Source organism: Barbus barbus (assembly GCF_936440315.1).
Source record: "Barbus barbus genome assembly, chromosome: 28".
Lineage (NCBI taxonomy): Eukaryota > Metazoa > Chordata > Actinopteri > Cypriniformes > Cyprinidae > Barbus > Barbus barbus.
In genome coordinates, this window is record NC_136756.1 from 5,128,734 (window position 1) to 5,146,048 (window position 17,315).

General features: G+C 37.6%; 1 protein-coding gene across 8 annotated transcripts in view; it reads right to left on the bottom strand.

Annotated features, from left to right (window-relative positions):
- The window catches only part of LOC306848687 (cytosolic acyl coenzyme A thioester hydrolase-like), a 66,287-nt gene that overhangs the window by 40,779 nt on the left and 8,193 nt on the right, over positions 1-17,315 (bottom strand). For all 8 annotated transcript variants that reach the window (XM_079383386.1, XM_079383385.1, XM_079383384.1 and 5 more), the window contains exons 2-3: positions 16,479-16,596; positions 15,724-15,880 (exon numbers count right to left, since the gene is read on the bottom strand). In XM_079383386.1, coding sequence (XP_079239512.1) covers positions 15,724-15,880; positions 16,479-16,596 — 275 coding nt within the window. The remainder of the gene's footprint in view (positions 1-15,723; positions 15,881-16,478; positions 16,597-17,315) is intronic.

Here is a 17,315-nt window from a genome sequence, read left to right on the forward strand (position 1 = left end):
CTCTTAGGGAAGTGATGCGTTGCCGCTAAGTTTCTGGTGTTGTCATGGAGACTTCAGCATCTCATAGTTAAACTGGTTTGCTCTCTGAAGAGCAAGTGAGGCTATTTTGGGTAGACTGTGTTTATTAGACACAAGAGAAATTTCAGAGAGGAAAACTGTGCGCTTGAGCGGATAAGTACACAATTAAGGCCGTCACAGAGAATGGCAAAGCTTGAATTAATGAAACTATCAATGAGTGTGACAATGACACACCAAATAAGGAAATCCTGCATTCTAAAATCTCATTTCTATCGAGACGTGAAGATTTAATTTCCCTCACATAATCCTCACATACATGAAACATAATAACAATTTCAATTACAGGAGAACAAAATATGTTCTGTATGTATTATGATAGATTTATGGTGAATTTTAATGACTTTTCTAATCATAAACTAGATAAGGATTTTTAAATCATTTCATAGAGATTGCACACACATAGAGTGTTAAAACATTTGGTAAGCCTCTATTTTAAGGACCAATTCTCACTATGAATTAGGTGCTTATTAGCATGGATATCACTAGCATATTGGCTGTGATGTGGTAAGGGGATCTTATTATAATTTTACTGCCCCATAAAGGGATATTTCACCCAAAAATTAAAATTCTGTCATTAATTACTCTGCGCACATAATAATCCCATAGGAGGCAAAAAAAATTATGTACATAAATTAAACAAAATTATAGAATAATAGTTTTACAAATCAGCAACAACCCAGCAAATAAAATTAAATATTCCACACCACTAAAAGGGCTTCTTCCTACTCTTGTTATAATGCGCTAGAAGTTATAGATATTTAAAAAATGTATACTTTTGTTTCTCTATTTAACAACATTAACTTACAATAGTGAACGACATCTTCCCTCAGGTATTTGTTTTTATTAAGCATCGGCAGAGGTGTCAAGTAACGAAGTACAAATACTTCGTTACCTTACTTAAGTAGAAATTTTGAAAGTCTATACTTTACTGGAGTAATTATTTTTCAGCCGACTTTTTACTTCTACTCCTTCCATCTTTCTGCGCGTTCTTCAATCCACAGACTGCGGTGGCGCAGAGGAGAGGACAAGGTGCGTGTTTATCGATAGATTGTTATAATATCTACATCTGTGCAGTTCTTTGTCTTAAATACAGTTTACAAAAAGTCATGGGAGAGCAATCGGTTTCCAATCTTCTGTAAAGTTTCCGCTGCATTCAGCACTCATCACACCACAGCTGTTTCCTTCAGCGAAAGCCCTTAACACATTATACGCATACTTTATAAAACGATCACGTTATTGCCATTTTCATTTGAAAATTTAGCTTTCAATATAGAAGTTAATATTACAGTGCATGTGGCATTAACTACCATACAGTTATGCATAGAAGTGATTAAAGACAGTGACAGACAGCACTCAGTCAGTGCACTCATTTTAATTGCATATCAGAGTGATTGACAGAGATTGAAACATTGTGTCCTTCTCACAGACTGCTTCAGTTTTGCGGGGTTTTTTTATTTTTTTACTTTTAAAAGTTAATCACAGCACCCACATAGTTTAATCCATTGTCCAGCCTTATAGCTGTGTTGTTTATATTGCTAATATAGATAGTCAGTGTAAGTTTAAAGTGATATGATGTTTTATGTTTACAATTTTCCATTTGTACTTGAGCATAGAAAAAGATTTGTACTAGTATTGCAAACAGTAACATTTTTGGTTTGTACAGTAAACAGGTGTGTGTGTGTGTGTGTGTGTGTGTGTGTGTGTGTGTGAGATCAGGTAGACTTGTATTTGGCTTGTACTCGGATGTTATACCCATCTATGCAATACAGTGGAATACTGCAATAAGTTTATTATACCATCCTACCCTATTAATATATATTTTTGTAAATATTTATTTTTTATTATTATAGCATCATTGGGGGCTGAGCCCCCTAAAATGAAAATCCTAGCATTGCCCTTGGTCATCGCTCCAAAAAATAAAAATAAAAATAAAAACCTATCCAGATAAATCGCGCCATCCGGATAGAGTGAATTGTGGTTGGATGAGAATATAAACCTATACCATTCCGACACCCTATTGGTTTGTACGCGATCCATCACACCTGCACATGACACAAATCACGTCACACTCAAAAAAGATTATTTCTTAAAAGTTATTATTTCTCCACTACTGGCTCATTAATCAAACGGGTGCTTTCTCTTCGTCCGTTGCCCTCACAGACTCCTGCAGCTAAGCTTGGATGTACATTTACATTCCAATAAAGGTTATTGATGACATGCCTCTGAAGTTTGACTTTTTGCACCATTACAATACTTACAGGCAACTAGTCATCATATCTTCCGCTCCATGAAACACGTTAATGCTCAGTAGTACACATATGTTTTTTTAATGTATTTGCATTGTACTAAAATGCGTTCATTTTCAGTGGGCACATATCCATATCATAGCCTAGTGCATCCCACATTTTTCAACATTAACATTTTAATATAACATTATAGTCATTATGGCCTTTAGAAAAATTTTGTTTGAGGAGGTGGGGTAGTGCACAATAGGCCCCTGTGCCGCGGCCTAAGCTTTCGTCCTTAATGGCATTTTTTTTTCCTTCCATTACTTTTACTTTTATACTTTAAGTAGTTTTGAAACCAGTACTTTTACACTTTTACTTGAGTAAAAAACTTGAGTTGATACTTCAACTTCTACAGAAGTCTTTTTAAACCCTAGTATCTATACTTCTACTTGAGTAATGAATGTGAATACTTTTGACACCACTGAGCACCGATAAACACAACAGCAGTTGACCATAGTGCTGTACAAACAAAATAAAAACCAGTAAAAAGAATAACATCAGTAAACTCAAAAGATAATTTAACATACAAAGTTTAAAAAGCCAAGGTAAGAAAATAAGATTTCAATTTAGTTTTAAACTCATAGACAGAATTTGAAGCTTTCACAGATAAAGGAAAGTTATTCCATAGCCTCGGTACAACTATTGCAAATAGTAAAAGGTAGAGAGGTAAAAGGTAGTATGTTTTCTAGCTGGATGTTGTGCTTCTGATCAATAATCACGTCTTTGCATTTGACCAAACTGATTTGCAGAAATCAAAACAGGAGTCCCACTCACTGTGAAGCGGCAGAGGATGTGTGGCGTGCAGCTTGCTGCCACGGTACCATGTGCTAATGTTGACAGTGGATGTATCACAATGGCTCGTAGACACGCAGTCCTTCAACCTTTTCAGTTTGACCCAGAATCTGATGCGGATGGAGAAGCACCGGATGAAGAAGTTGCAACTCAGCGGCTACAGCAGGACGTCTCCGAATGGTTAGTTTAAAATATTATGTCTGGATACGGTCAGTGTTTCCCACACATAGACTTTACCTGTGCGGACCGCAACAATATCCACCGCCCACTGCCATCAGCTCCCGCTTTTTCACTTTTTAGTGTAAGTTAGATGTATATTGATTTTATCAGACGATGTTGCAATTATAAATCAGGATTTAAGGAGTATAGTGTGAGTGATTCAGGGTTAACATGTATTATTAATGGATCGTGTTTACTATTTATACTTGTTTTATGTATGACAACAGAAAATATGTAAATGTGAACAGCTTTATTTGGCATTCAGTTGTATTACAGTATGTGACAGTTCATAGAGTAGAACAGACCTGAAGTGCCAAAAAACAATGCTTCGCTCGTTTGCAAGCCATGATGTCCCTCGCTCACCTCGCACGGTCGTAGCTCATTTTCTCATGGGTGGGCAAAGCAGAGAAAGGGGAGGTAACCTTTCCCCGTATGACAACATAAAGGGAAGATTCCAGATTGGGCCATCTGAGCTTTCATTTTCTCAAAGGTGAAGTGAGGGGTATATCAGTATACATGCATGCCATTTGGCTTGAGCTCCGCCCCCAGGTGCTTTCAAAAGGTGATGACCACCATCTTGGCTGGTATTCCTGGAGTAGCCGTTTTCTTGGATGACATGGTAGTACATTCAGAAGATGCCCAGACACATAATGACCGTCTCAATAGGGTGGCTAGTGCTCTCATGGAGCATAACCTTACACTGAATGCAGAGAAATGCACGTTCAACTAAGCCATTGATTTTGTGGGGTTTCGGCTCACGCCCAGAGGCATCGCCCTATTCCAGTCAAATATCGAGGCTATTCACCAAATCCCAGAACCTTCCTACACTTCCCAGGTAGCCTTGTTTTTTGGGCATGACAGCCTACTACCTTCGTTTTCTGCCTCAGTACTCCTAAACTACAGCACCCCTACGTCAATTACTAAATAAAGATGAGTCATGGAACTGGACTGCAGAATGTTCCAAGGCTGTCCAAATGCTAAAATCCCAGCTTACCACACCACCCATTCTAGCTCAGTTTGACCCGGACAGTGCGACTATTGTCACCTGTGATGCCTCCACACAAGCACTGGGTGCAGTTCTCTCACAGGATCAGGACGGTGTTGAAAGGGAAGTCGTGGCCTAATGGTTAGAGAGTCGGACTCGTAATCGAAAGGTTGCGGGTTCGAGTCTCCGGCCGGCAGGAATTGTAGGTGGGGGGAGTGAATGTCCAGCGCTCTCTCCACCCTCAATACCACGACTGAGGTGCCCTTGAGCAAGGCACCGAACCCACAACTGCTCCCCGGGCGCCGCAGCATAAATGGCTGCCCACTGCTCCGGGTGTGTGTTCACGGTGTGTGTGTGTGTGTGTGTGTGTGTGTGGATTTGTTCACTACTCACTGCTGTGTGTGTGCACTTGGATGGGTTAAACGCAGAGCACCAATTTCGAGTATGGGTCACCATACTTGACAATACGTCACGACGACTAAAAAAAAAAAAGGCCTGGGGCATTTGCTTCCAGGGCCCTGACCCCCACGGAACAGTCGGTGAACGCGAAGCCCTTTGCTGTGTCTGGGCCACTGGGAGATGGCACCTCTATCTTTACGGGCGGCATTTCACCCTCCGCACAGACCATCAGGTGTTAACCACGCTTCTATCAGCTTCTGGCTCATGTCATAAACCCCTGCGCCTGCACAGATGTGGTGAGCGCCTGAGACAGTACGATTACCATCTGAAATTCATGCCAGGAAAGGACAATGTGGTTGCTGATCTCTTATCTCAGTCCATTACCGCACCTGCACCAGCAACCTCACCAAGCAGCCATGACGTGGAGCCGGAGTTCATCCAGATACTCCATGCACCTTTACAATCTGCTGTCTCCTTGGAAGAGCTGCAGAAGGAATCTGAGCGTGACAGCATGTTAACAACACTCCGCACCTACATACGCTCAGGGGGGCCAGCGCGAGTGCCTGAGGAGCTAGTGCCATTTGCGAGGATGCGGAAATGAACTGTCATGTTGGGGTGATGTATGTGTTTCCAGGGGTCTCTGTACAGTAGTGCCAAGCAGCATGTGTCCTATCAATGTTGCACGAGGGCCATTTGGGCATTGTAAAATTTAAGCAAAGATGCCGGGACCTGGTCTGGTGGCCGGGCATAGACCAGGATATTGAGGGGCTTTTCAGGGACTGTGAACCGTGTCTCCTCAGTGGAAAGACTGGACAACCAGCCTCAACCCCTTTTCAGCCAGTCCCATGGCCTTCACGTCCATGGGAGCACCTACAGTTAGACATCTGTGGGGAAATTCATGGCCATGGAGTTCCTCCTCATCAGCGCTTTCTGGTTGTCATCTACGATCGCCATTCTAAACGGCCCGAGGTAGTACCGGCAGGGACAGTTACATCACAGACTATCACACAGATACTGGAAATTCTGTTTGCTCGTTGGTGTATGCCCCGTACCATAACTACTGACAACGGGCCCCAGTTCATTTCTGCAGAATTCTCCACCTTCCTCAGCAATAAGGGAATTAAGCATATTCGTGTCGCATTCTACCATCCCCAGGCAAATGGTGGGGTTGAAAGGTTTAATCAGAGCCTTAAGAATGGAATTTGGGCGCGTCTGGTCCAGGAGTACTCATTTTAAATGGCACTTAATTAAACCATGTTGCACTACACCTGCTCTGCTCATGCTCGGCCGGGAGACGGTATTGCCCCTAGACAGGCTCAGAGCACAGGGCTTGTCAGCAACAGTAGTAACTGGTCCCCAAGCAGCAGTCAAAGTGGCCGTAACTACAAGCCAGGGGCGAATGAAGGATAACTTCAATAAGAGACACAAGGTCAGGCATACTAACATCAAGGTACTGGACTGGGTGCGAGTCCGCAGACTTCACCGTAGCAGTAAAATGGCATCGTTTTGGTCTGAACCTCACCAAGTGGTCCGTCAGCTAGGATCCGCCATGTTAACTGATGGCTCACGCAGGCATGATAGTAGATTGCAGAAAGTGCCCATCCCTCTTACAAGAGGTCAGTGGGCAACAGAGCCCAACGCAGGAGCAGCACAAGGAGTCAGTTCCCCAGTCCCACGACCAGAACCAGTACAGCCATGGCCGCACCAGGCACCTCAAGGTTTCCAGCTCAGGGAGATCCCACAACAGCCAGGACCTGATCCGCCACCACTCCTGCCAGCAGATGGACCTCACCCTCCTCAGCCATTGCTTGATGTTACTCAAAATGGCCAGGAAATGCCCAAGCAGGCAACCTTGGGAGGAAGACCAGTTCGGGCAAGGGCTCGTCCTGCCTACCTGGAAGATTATGTCACAGACTTTCATGCATCGGGGTTATATGTTTTTATCTCTTATGGTTCGAGTGCCACAATGAAACTTCTTTCATTAAGTTCATCAAGTTCTGGGGGGGGGGGGGGGTTGTTGTGCTCCGCATGTTACAGAGAGTTCTTGAAGTGCATGCACGTGCATGAGTTACATGTGTGAGACAGAGAGTGAATAAAGAAAAGAAGCACCAGTTCAAGCTCCCGTGTAGAACTGAGTTATTTTACATTCAGTCAGTTTAAACACAACAATAATATGTCTCCTTTAAACACAGGGAATCCTGAGGTTTGACAAGCTTAAAATTTTCCAAATGATAGTAATAATGTTGTATTCTCTGTAATGCCTACGCTACAAAACACTGTATAATCTTAGATGGTTAGTGTTATGGTACCGCAGACACTGCCCATTTTGACAGATGTTACAAGGTTGCAATACAGAGATTAATATGCCCGATAAATGAGAGCTGTTTCTCCAACATTTTATGAACACAAAACAAATAATTTAAGACTGAACTGTACCAATTCAGCAGAAAGAGGAGGATTAATTCTGACAGAATGCATTTGGGAAAAGCATTTGCATTTTACACTCTCTTGAAGTCATCCAGACAAGCCGGTTGCTATGACAACCATGCAGGGATTCTGCTGCTACCATGGTGAGAGAATGGCTTCTCTAATTGGTTTCCACAGCAGCTTGTCTAATGGTTCTACACAGCAGGATATTTACATGTTTTCCACTAGCAAAGACTCATGGGCAAAAAATAGCTCTTCTCTGGACACGAAGATATCATATATATCGTTTTCAATTTTGAATATTATTGTCTTACAGTAAATGTATAAAATGTAGACTTACTAACAGCCATTCAACAGCTTTATACTCAGAAATGCTCTGAAGTAGATAGAATCTGAAAATGTATCTAATACACAATATAGAATCTAAAACTTTAATTGTAAAAGGATTTTATATTTTTCACCTCATGAGTTTCAACTACTTAGTAGAGGGTAAAATCTAGGGCTAGTGTATGACAGAGCAGAGAATAATATAATATAATATAATTAATATAATATAATTAGTGCTGTCAAACGATTAATCGCATTCAAAATAAACGTTTGTGTTTACATAACGTGTGTGTACTGTGTATATTTGTTATGTATACATAAATACATACTTTGGGAAGTCGTGGCCTAATGGTTAGAGAGTTGGACTCGTAATCCAAAGGTTGCGGGTTCGAGTCTCGGGCCGGCAGGGATTGTAGGTGGGGGGAGTGAATGTCCAGTGCTCTCTCCACCCTCAATACCACGACTAAGGTGCCCTTGAGCAAGGCACCGAACCCCCAACTGCTCCCCGGGCGCCGGAGCATTAATGGCTGCTTACACTGCTCCGTGTGTGTGTGTGTGTGTGTGTGTGTTCACTGCTGTGTGTGTGCACGTTGGATGGGTTAAATGCAGAGCACAAATTCCGAGTATGGGCCACCATACTTGGCAGTATGTCACTTCAAATACACACACATGCATGTATATATTTCAGAAAAATAGGTTATGTTTATATATTAAATGTATTTATTTATAATATAAATTGAATAATGACTATAAATATAGACATGTAAATATTTTCAAAATATATACTGTATGTGTGTGTATTTATATATACACAAAACAAATATACACAGAACACACACATATTATGTAAACAAAAACTTTTATTTTGTATTCGGTTAATCATTTGACAACACTAAATATAATATAATATAATATAGAACAGTAACATGTTTAAAACATTGTGGAAAACATTTTTAAAAATCTAAAAATCTTGCCGTTCTAAAATCGTTTGACTGGTAGTGTATATAATATAACCTAACATTCCCCAGCAGTGATTAGGTTACACCAACAAAGGTAAGTTTCAAAGTATAGCTTTTTAAAGAACCTACTGCACATTTTCAGTTTTTGGAACTAGTCACACTCTGATATATCTGACAAATGTGTCTCTTAGCAACCACCAACCACCATCATATGTTGATTTTGTACACTGTTAACTCTCTGTTAACTGTCTTTTTCATCTAATGATTAAAATGTGTATTCTCATTGTAAATACACAGACACTTTAATACTGCTGACTTTAAATGTTAACTATATCAAAGTCTGGGGAAAATAATCTAAAATGTTTTTTCAGTGATTTACGTCTACCAGAGTAGATTACTCTTGATTACAATCTCAGATTTTCCATTACTGCAGCCAACAGTAATTACTGGTTTAAATATGAACCCACTGGTCAGATACGAAGAGGAAAGATGTTGTGCAGTACAGCTGTGTACAGAAACATGAGTGATTGCAGGTGTGCTGCACACTCTGTTTAGAGATGGACTTGCCTTTAAAGGCTCTGCCAACCCTCACTCACCCTATGAACTTGTCTCATGTTTAATGTAGATTTTAAACTACATGAAGTATACAGGACAGTGGTTTATGCGAATTGTACATTTGATAAAATTAGGTGCATGTATATATATTCTCAAATACACATTGGACACAATTATTGGCACCCCTAGAAATTCTTATGAGTAAAATATCTCAGATATTTTATTAGTTTATTAGTATATTCCCATTCATATTCACAATTTTGAGCACTCCAGGGTGATTATGAACATGAAATTATCCAACCATGGCGTCCTGTTTCACAGAAATATAAATAGGAGGGAAAACAAAGCCCAAATTGCCTCAATCATCCATCACAATGAGAAAAACCAAAGAATAAATTTCTGATGTGCAGCAAAAGATAACTGAGCTTCACAAATTAGTGAAGTGGCTTTAAGAAAAGAGCTAGAGCAGTGAAAATTCCCATTTCCACCATCAGGGAAATAATTAAAAATTTCCAATCAACAGAAAATGTTACGAAACTGCCTGGAAGAGGACGTGTGTCTATATCGTCCTAATGCACGGTGAGAAGGAGAGTTTGAGTGGCCAAAGACTCTCCAAGGACCACAGCTGGAGAATTGCAGTAAACAGTTGAGTCTCGGGTTCAGAAAACCTTTAAAACCTATGGTCAAACAGCACCTACATCACCACATGTTGTTTGGGAGGGTTTCAAGAAAAATTATCCTAGCTCATCCAAAAACAAACTCCAGCATATTCAGTTATCAGACACGACTGGAACTACAAATAGGACTGGCTTCTATGGTCAGATGAAACTAAAAACTGAGCTTTTTATCAGCAAACACTCAAAATGGGTTTGGTGAACAAAGAAATAAAAGGTACAATGAAATACTGTTGTATTTGTGATGTTGTGGGCCTATATTTGTGCTGGAGGTCCTGGACATCTTGTTTAGACGCATGGCATCATGGATTCTATCAAATACCAACAGATAAAAAATCAATAAGTGACTGACTCTGTTAAAAATCTTATAATGGGCCATGTTTGGATCTTCCAGCCATACAATAATCCAAACACAAACATCAAAAACAACACAAAAATGGGTCACTGAGCACAAAACCAAGCTTCTGCTGGCCATTCCAGTCCTCTGACCTGAACTCTGTAGAAAATGAGTGAGGTGAACTGAAGAGAAGAAGCACCATCATGGAGCTGTGAATCTGAAGGATCTGGAGTGATTCTGGATGAAGGAATGGTCTCTGATCTCTTGTCAGGTGTTCTCTAACCTCATCAGGCATTATAGGAGAATATTCAGAGCTGTTAAACGGCAAATGGAGGTTTCAAAAAGTATTGAATAAAAGGGTGCCGTTAATTGTGGCCAATGTGTATTAGAGAAAAACATTTATTTCATAATGATATTTCCTCCCATTTTAAATTCATATTATCCAATGAAAGGTTAGATTTTTGTGAATTGTTTTAATAAAAGATCAAAAGGATCAACAATGATGATTAATTTTCACAGCCTTCTTTGATCATATTTACCAAGGGTGCCGATATTTCTGGCCATGATTGTATATATATATATAAACTTTTGAACAGCAGTTTGGGATCAGTAAGATTTGTAATATTTTTTAAAATACGTTTCTTATGCTCATCAAGGCTGAATCTATTTGATCAAAAATATAGAAAAAAAATAATAATTTTATTAAATATTATTGCAACTTAACTAAAATAGAAAATAACAGTTTTCTATTTTAATATACTTTCAAATATAATTAATTCCTGTGAAGTACAGCTGAATTTTCAGCATCATTACTCCAGTCTTCAGTGTCACATGATCCTTCATAAATCATTCTAATATGCTGATTTATTATCAGTGTTGGAGACACTGATAATAAAAGGAAATGTAGTGTTTGAAAGGAAATGTTGTGTTACAATCTACACTACTATTCAAGTGTTTGAGGTCAGTAAATTTGTTCTTTCATTTTCTTTTTCTTTTTTTTTTTAAGAAATTATAATTTCTTTCAGCAAGGATGTGTTAAATGGATAAAAAAAAATTATAGTAAAAAGTGACTTATATTGTTAGAAAAGATTTCTATTTTGAATAAATGCTGTTCTTTTTAACTTTCATTCATCAAAGAATCAAAGAAAAAAGTATCACCGGTTCCAAAAAAATAAAAATAATAAATCAGCATATTAGAATGATTTCTGAAGGATGATGTGACAATGAAGACTGGGGTACTGCCTGATGAAAATTCAGCACTGCATCACAGAAATAAACTATATTATAAAGTACATTAAAATAGGAAACCAATTTATTTATTTTTTTCTTCTTTGACATGCTTTAAAGAAATTATTTTCATGTGTTGACTAACGTACTAAAGCATATGTAAAGTCCTTGATTGTCGTTAAATAGAATGACAGAAATGCATTCATTCTAATGTGATTTTGCATCTGTATAATGTGTGTGTGTAGATGGCTGCCCTGCCGATGCAATCATCAAGGCCCCTGCATTCAGAGGCAGGAGACCCCTGAGGAGTGTGAGCGAGACCAGGCTGACAAGATTGGCCCTGACTGTCTGTGTGTGTGTGTAACCCAAGAGAAGAGTCATGTGATGGCCTAGCCTGAGTTCACACATGTATATAAACCACGGCAAATGCATCAGACCAGGAAACAAAGGTTAATCGAAAGTTGTTGTTTTTTGTTTTTTTTCACCCGGAACCTTGCTTCTTTGCTGTATGTTGATGCTACGTAAAGCTGAACACTATACATTTACATTTATGCATTTAGCAGACGACTTACATTGCATTCAAGTTACAGTTTTTACATTTTATCAGCTCTTGCTTTCCCTGGGAAACGAACCCATGACCTTGGCGTTGCTAGCGCCATGCTCTACTATTTGAGCTACAGGAAAGCTACTATGTATCATATAGGTATGGGGGAAAATATGTATATTTTTGAAAAAGAGACAAGGATATTACCCTGACAGCTGACTTAATACTGTCCACATCTGCTATGGGAATAGTTACTGTTGCTATTATGCACTTATTATTAACCAGTTTAATGGAGCCAGCCAATAATAGCCCAAAGTGTGTAAGAATGAGGGCATCTTAATGCAGTGATTTCCAGGCCATGGTTCATTTGCATTCTTGGATGCATGCTTGCATTTATTTCTCGACAAGCAATGCACTTGCATATGTTGTTGTTTGTATATAGGTACGGCTTTTTTTTTTGGCACAGCAAAGGTTTTGCTCCATGTTCTGTTTAAACTCTGGAGGAAGACAATGCGTTTGCAGAGTAGACTGCTTTCCTATGCAGGTATCGCTCTGCAACTGCTGCCTGTGTTGGTGACGCGTGACGTTAAGTTAACATGACAGAAGCACATAAAGTCTGCCCCCATTCCGCGCGGTTCCCCGCGGCTCAGCACGAGCCTTTAAAGGGGCAGCGCTGAGAGAGCCTGAGACCTCTCGACAGAACTGCCTTAAAACAGGACACCCTGGTCGCGTGGACTGATGCTTACAAAGAATGAATTACAGAAAAACGGTATTGCTTGTCCAGGAATAATAATAAAAAGCTTTAATGTAACAGTTGTTTAAGAGTGACTCTAACAGTATCACTTGAAGCCTTATATACAGGCCTTAATGCAATATAAAGCATTCATAATGCTTATTATGCACCTAATAATCAGTTCTTCCACAGATACCAAATTATGCTTTTTGCTAGTATAATGCAGTAAGACACACATTCTAATATGTTATAATACACTATAAAGGAGTGACCTTTAATAGGTTAGTAATACAATGCATTAAAATTGTCGTTACAATACAATGTGTAAAGGTACAATAAATGAAGGTGTTCTGCACATTCAGTGAAGTGTTACTATTATATCCAACCTTGCCTGGATACATACAGTATACTTAGATTAAATGGAGTGTATAGATGTGTATAGATACAGAAAATCTCAACTACTCGATTGTTATTTCATCAAAAAATGCAAACTATTATCACCCAGTTTATGTAAATATATATATACAGTATAGTACATTCTACTTTACCTGCATATTCAGTATACTCACGTATAAGACAATATATACTATAAAGTAAATCTTTAATATATGACTGGTTATATCCTTGCACAAATATAAAATGTATTATTGCACAGCTTTCTATATAAAGGTTGATATATATTATATCCAAATTTATTTAATTATATACAGGGCAACAAATAAAGGTAACACTTTACAATAAGTTTCTATTTGTTAACATTAGTTAACTAAAGTAGTTAACATAAACTAACAATGAAAAATACTTCTAAAGCACTTATTAATGATTCCAACATTTACTAAAACCTTATTCAAATCTAAAGTGGTATCTATTAATGTTATTTTATGGACCTGAACTACACAGACAAAAAATGATCAGCTGTATTTTTATTAACTAACATTAACAAAGATTAATAAATACTGAAACACATATCGCACATTGTTAGTTAATGTTAGTTAGTGCATTAAATATAGTTAACAAATGTAACCTTATTGTAAAGCGTCACCAATATAGCATATCTCAGCTGCTTGATTGCATGTAGTCACAAAATATATAAAAACAAAACTGTACTATTCTCCAGTTCTAAAATGCTAAATACAACACGGTGTGAATATATTGAGAAATTATAAACATTAATATCATGATTTTCTGTAAAGCTTTGAAAAAAAAGATAATTACTTAAATCAATTTAATAATTGTTGATTTTAATATAAATATAAATAACAATTTGTATTAAAGTATTAAAAATCTGACGCTAATTAAACTAATAAAATACCATTATGGTAATGAGAATTTGCTGAGAAATTTTCTTAGTCATTAAAATAATACCACAAAGATATAATAATAAATAAATACTCCTTATTCAAATTTAAAAAGCGTCCCAACATTTCCAGAATTCGGGTTGTAAATAAATAAATAAACAAACAAACTTACTTAATGGTCCTAAAAGGCTTCGTGTGTTACAGTATGTGAGCTTGACCCAAGAGTCCTTCAGACTTTGTGTTTTGAATAAAACTCTTTAAAACAAAAGCAATGATCTCTATCATGTCCGTGTATATTGTATATAAGAAAAATGAAATCAGTTTATTTGTATTTGTAATGAGATTTATTTATTTCTGTATTTAGGTGATGATAAATAAATTAAAATAATAAAGTATAGTCAAAATAATTGACAAAAATTCATATAATTAAGTTTCACTGACATGTTCTAATGTAATATTAGTTCTTTATTTTGATTTTGGAGTGAAATATGACCCACAAATGTTCTTTTACTGACATTTGATTCATTGCAAGCATTTAAATGTGGCCCAGTCAGTAGTAGTGAAGGAAGTGACTGCGGAAGTCCCTCCCTAAGCAGAGGGAGTTTCTTCATAATGACTTCCGCAGTCACTTCCTTCACTACTACTGACTGGGTACTTCGCCCACGCCGAGCTGGATCGCTTTTTGCCACATGACAACTCTGTTGCTGTGGCAACTACATGTGCCTTGGGGAAAGTGCTTTTGTTTTAGCCGCACTGTTTCTTCTTCTCTTGTATTGCTTTTTTTGTCTTTGATACACGATCCCTAAAATAATCAAATCTTAAGGAGATCATGTCTGCTTTTTTATGATAAAACACCAGTCTTAAGTTACAATCACATTATATTCAGATTAGTTTTATTGAGCTATAGCTTCATCTTGAGATGAGATCAGAGACAGAGGGATAATGCAGCATCAGCTTTTGAAATAATCGTAGGCTGCTGATAAACTGCCTAACGCATATGGCAAATATGAATATGGCAAAGCGCCCAATGTTTGCAGTCAGGTCACCTTTATTTATCTAGTGCTTTATACAATGCAAATTGTTTTACAGCATTAAACATGGAAATTATGCAATAGGGTGTTGGCCAGTTTTGAAATTAAATTATAAATTCTTATTTTAATGTGAAACAGTAATTGAAGCTCATTTTACTTTGATAATGTTAAGGCCACAGGATGTTACCATTCACACATTTGCCAGCTTCCCAAACCACAATGAACTTTGACACAGAACTCCTGAAAAATAAACGCCGACCTTTAACCCAGAAAAATGAATGTACACAATGGCATCCATCCACACCTGTTTTAATCAGCTTCAATGGAATCTCAATTATTCATGCAGGCTGATGTCTGATGCAATCTTTTGATGAATTCACTTCATGAAGAAGTCATTGTAGAGTTATCATTATAAACAAACTTCCTTGCATTTTGTGGGTTTTTTTAGGTTTCACTCCTAGAGTCTTGTTTAGTTGAATCTATTGTGATTTATGTTACACAGTAATTGTGGATTACATATGTATTCATTTGTATAATAATAAAAAAAAATGGACCGCCATTGGTCCTCACGCGTCTCATGGCTTGCCCATTTTGATTATGCCTAAACTGTGAATGAGGCACGAGAGCTGTGGCTGAGCTGTTATTAAATCACTAGCATGACTTCTAAAGACTTGAAATACAATGCATTTATCATATGGACTACTCTAAAGATACTTGTATTGTTTGAGGCTCTTAATCCTTCCTTCACTACAGGCTTTCCTTGTATGGGAAACTGCAGCATGAACATGAAAAACAAAGCATTTTTGGAGAAACCATTCCATTAAACAATCCGTTATGACCGTTCACTGACCTGTGACTATGTTCTCTGAGAGAACATTGACCTGAACCTCCACCGAGTGTTTGGAGGTGTAGGTAATCTCAGCACTGACGTGGGCTACTTCACCGATGAACATTGGGTGCAGGAAGTCTGTGCGCTCCACCCGGGCCAGAGCAGCTACACAGCGGTCCTATTTGCCAAAATAAATTGTTATTTAATTGCACTTTATGCATTACTACCAGGATACTACAGCTCATAGCTGCATACACATTTGTACTGTGTGTATGTTGTGCTACATTTATGATTTTGCAGAGCCCTCTACTGGCTACACTAGACAATGGGCATTTTTAAGCAGAAGGTCAAAGACAAAATATATATATATATATATATATATATATATATATATATATATATATATACACAATATTTGTATTTTTTTATACTTCTGTGACAAATACTGTACAATTTAAATAATATATACATTTCTCACATTACAGTAATAGATAGTGTTTTGAATGAATGTAATGAGAATCTGTGGTAAAAAGCAAATGAAAATGGTCTTAAAAATGCCCATGTTTATTTTTATTTCTTTCAGATTTAGCAGTAAAATATAACCGTTCAGTTTTTGACAGGTTAGGTGAGTTTTGTCTATCACTTATCAAATCAATCAGTACGTTCAGTTACATCTTTATCATGTTCATCTGTTCTAGAAAAACACAGCACACTTTATATTTAAAAAACGACAGTGTCGAAAGCCTTGGTTTCCGGACTGAAAGACTAAAACTCACCCCGGTTTGAGTATTGCAGTGGCGTGTGCCAATGATGCATCCCGCTTCCTCAATCATCTTTAGGATAGTCCCACCATGAACATTGCCAACAATGTTGGCATCATCAGGACGCATGATCCTGAAATATTAAAGAAAAAGAAAACTTTGCATATAATCTCCAGGTTTTATATAGGGATGCGTGATATAGTGTATTTATAACCATATTCAGTATTGGCCATATAGACCAATATTTTGTATATTTTAAATCTCGAAGTATAAGTTTTTAACTTCTTTCTCACCTATGCTAAATGACTAACAAATCAAGTGCTCACAAATCATCAAAAAAACATCTGACAATAATATTAAACTGTATATGTGCCACTTTATATTAGGTGGCCTTAACTACCATGTACTCACATTTAAATGTATACAATGCACTTAATTATGTTCATACATGTTTTTACAGTGTACTTCTTTAAAAAATAATAAAAAAAAACATCTGTCATTTCTGTAATTACACTGTTGACCCATCCCTTACACTTTAACCTACCCATACCACCAAACCTGGCCCTAACCTTACCCGTATCCCACCTCAATAGCAGCAAAAATGTTTTGAGGTTACACTTTATATTAAGGTGTTCTTGTTATTGTGTAATTACACATGTAACTACTGAGTAATATTAATTAACTACGTGTACTTACGACATGGTTAGGATTAGGGTTTGGCTTAAGGTGACGCATACTTGCATGTAATTATGCTTCATTTGTTGTTGTTATAATAGTAAGTATATGTCTTGTGTAACAAAGACACCTTAAAATAGTCCAGTCACCATTATTTCTATAGCGCTTTTTACAATA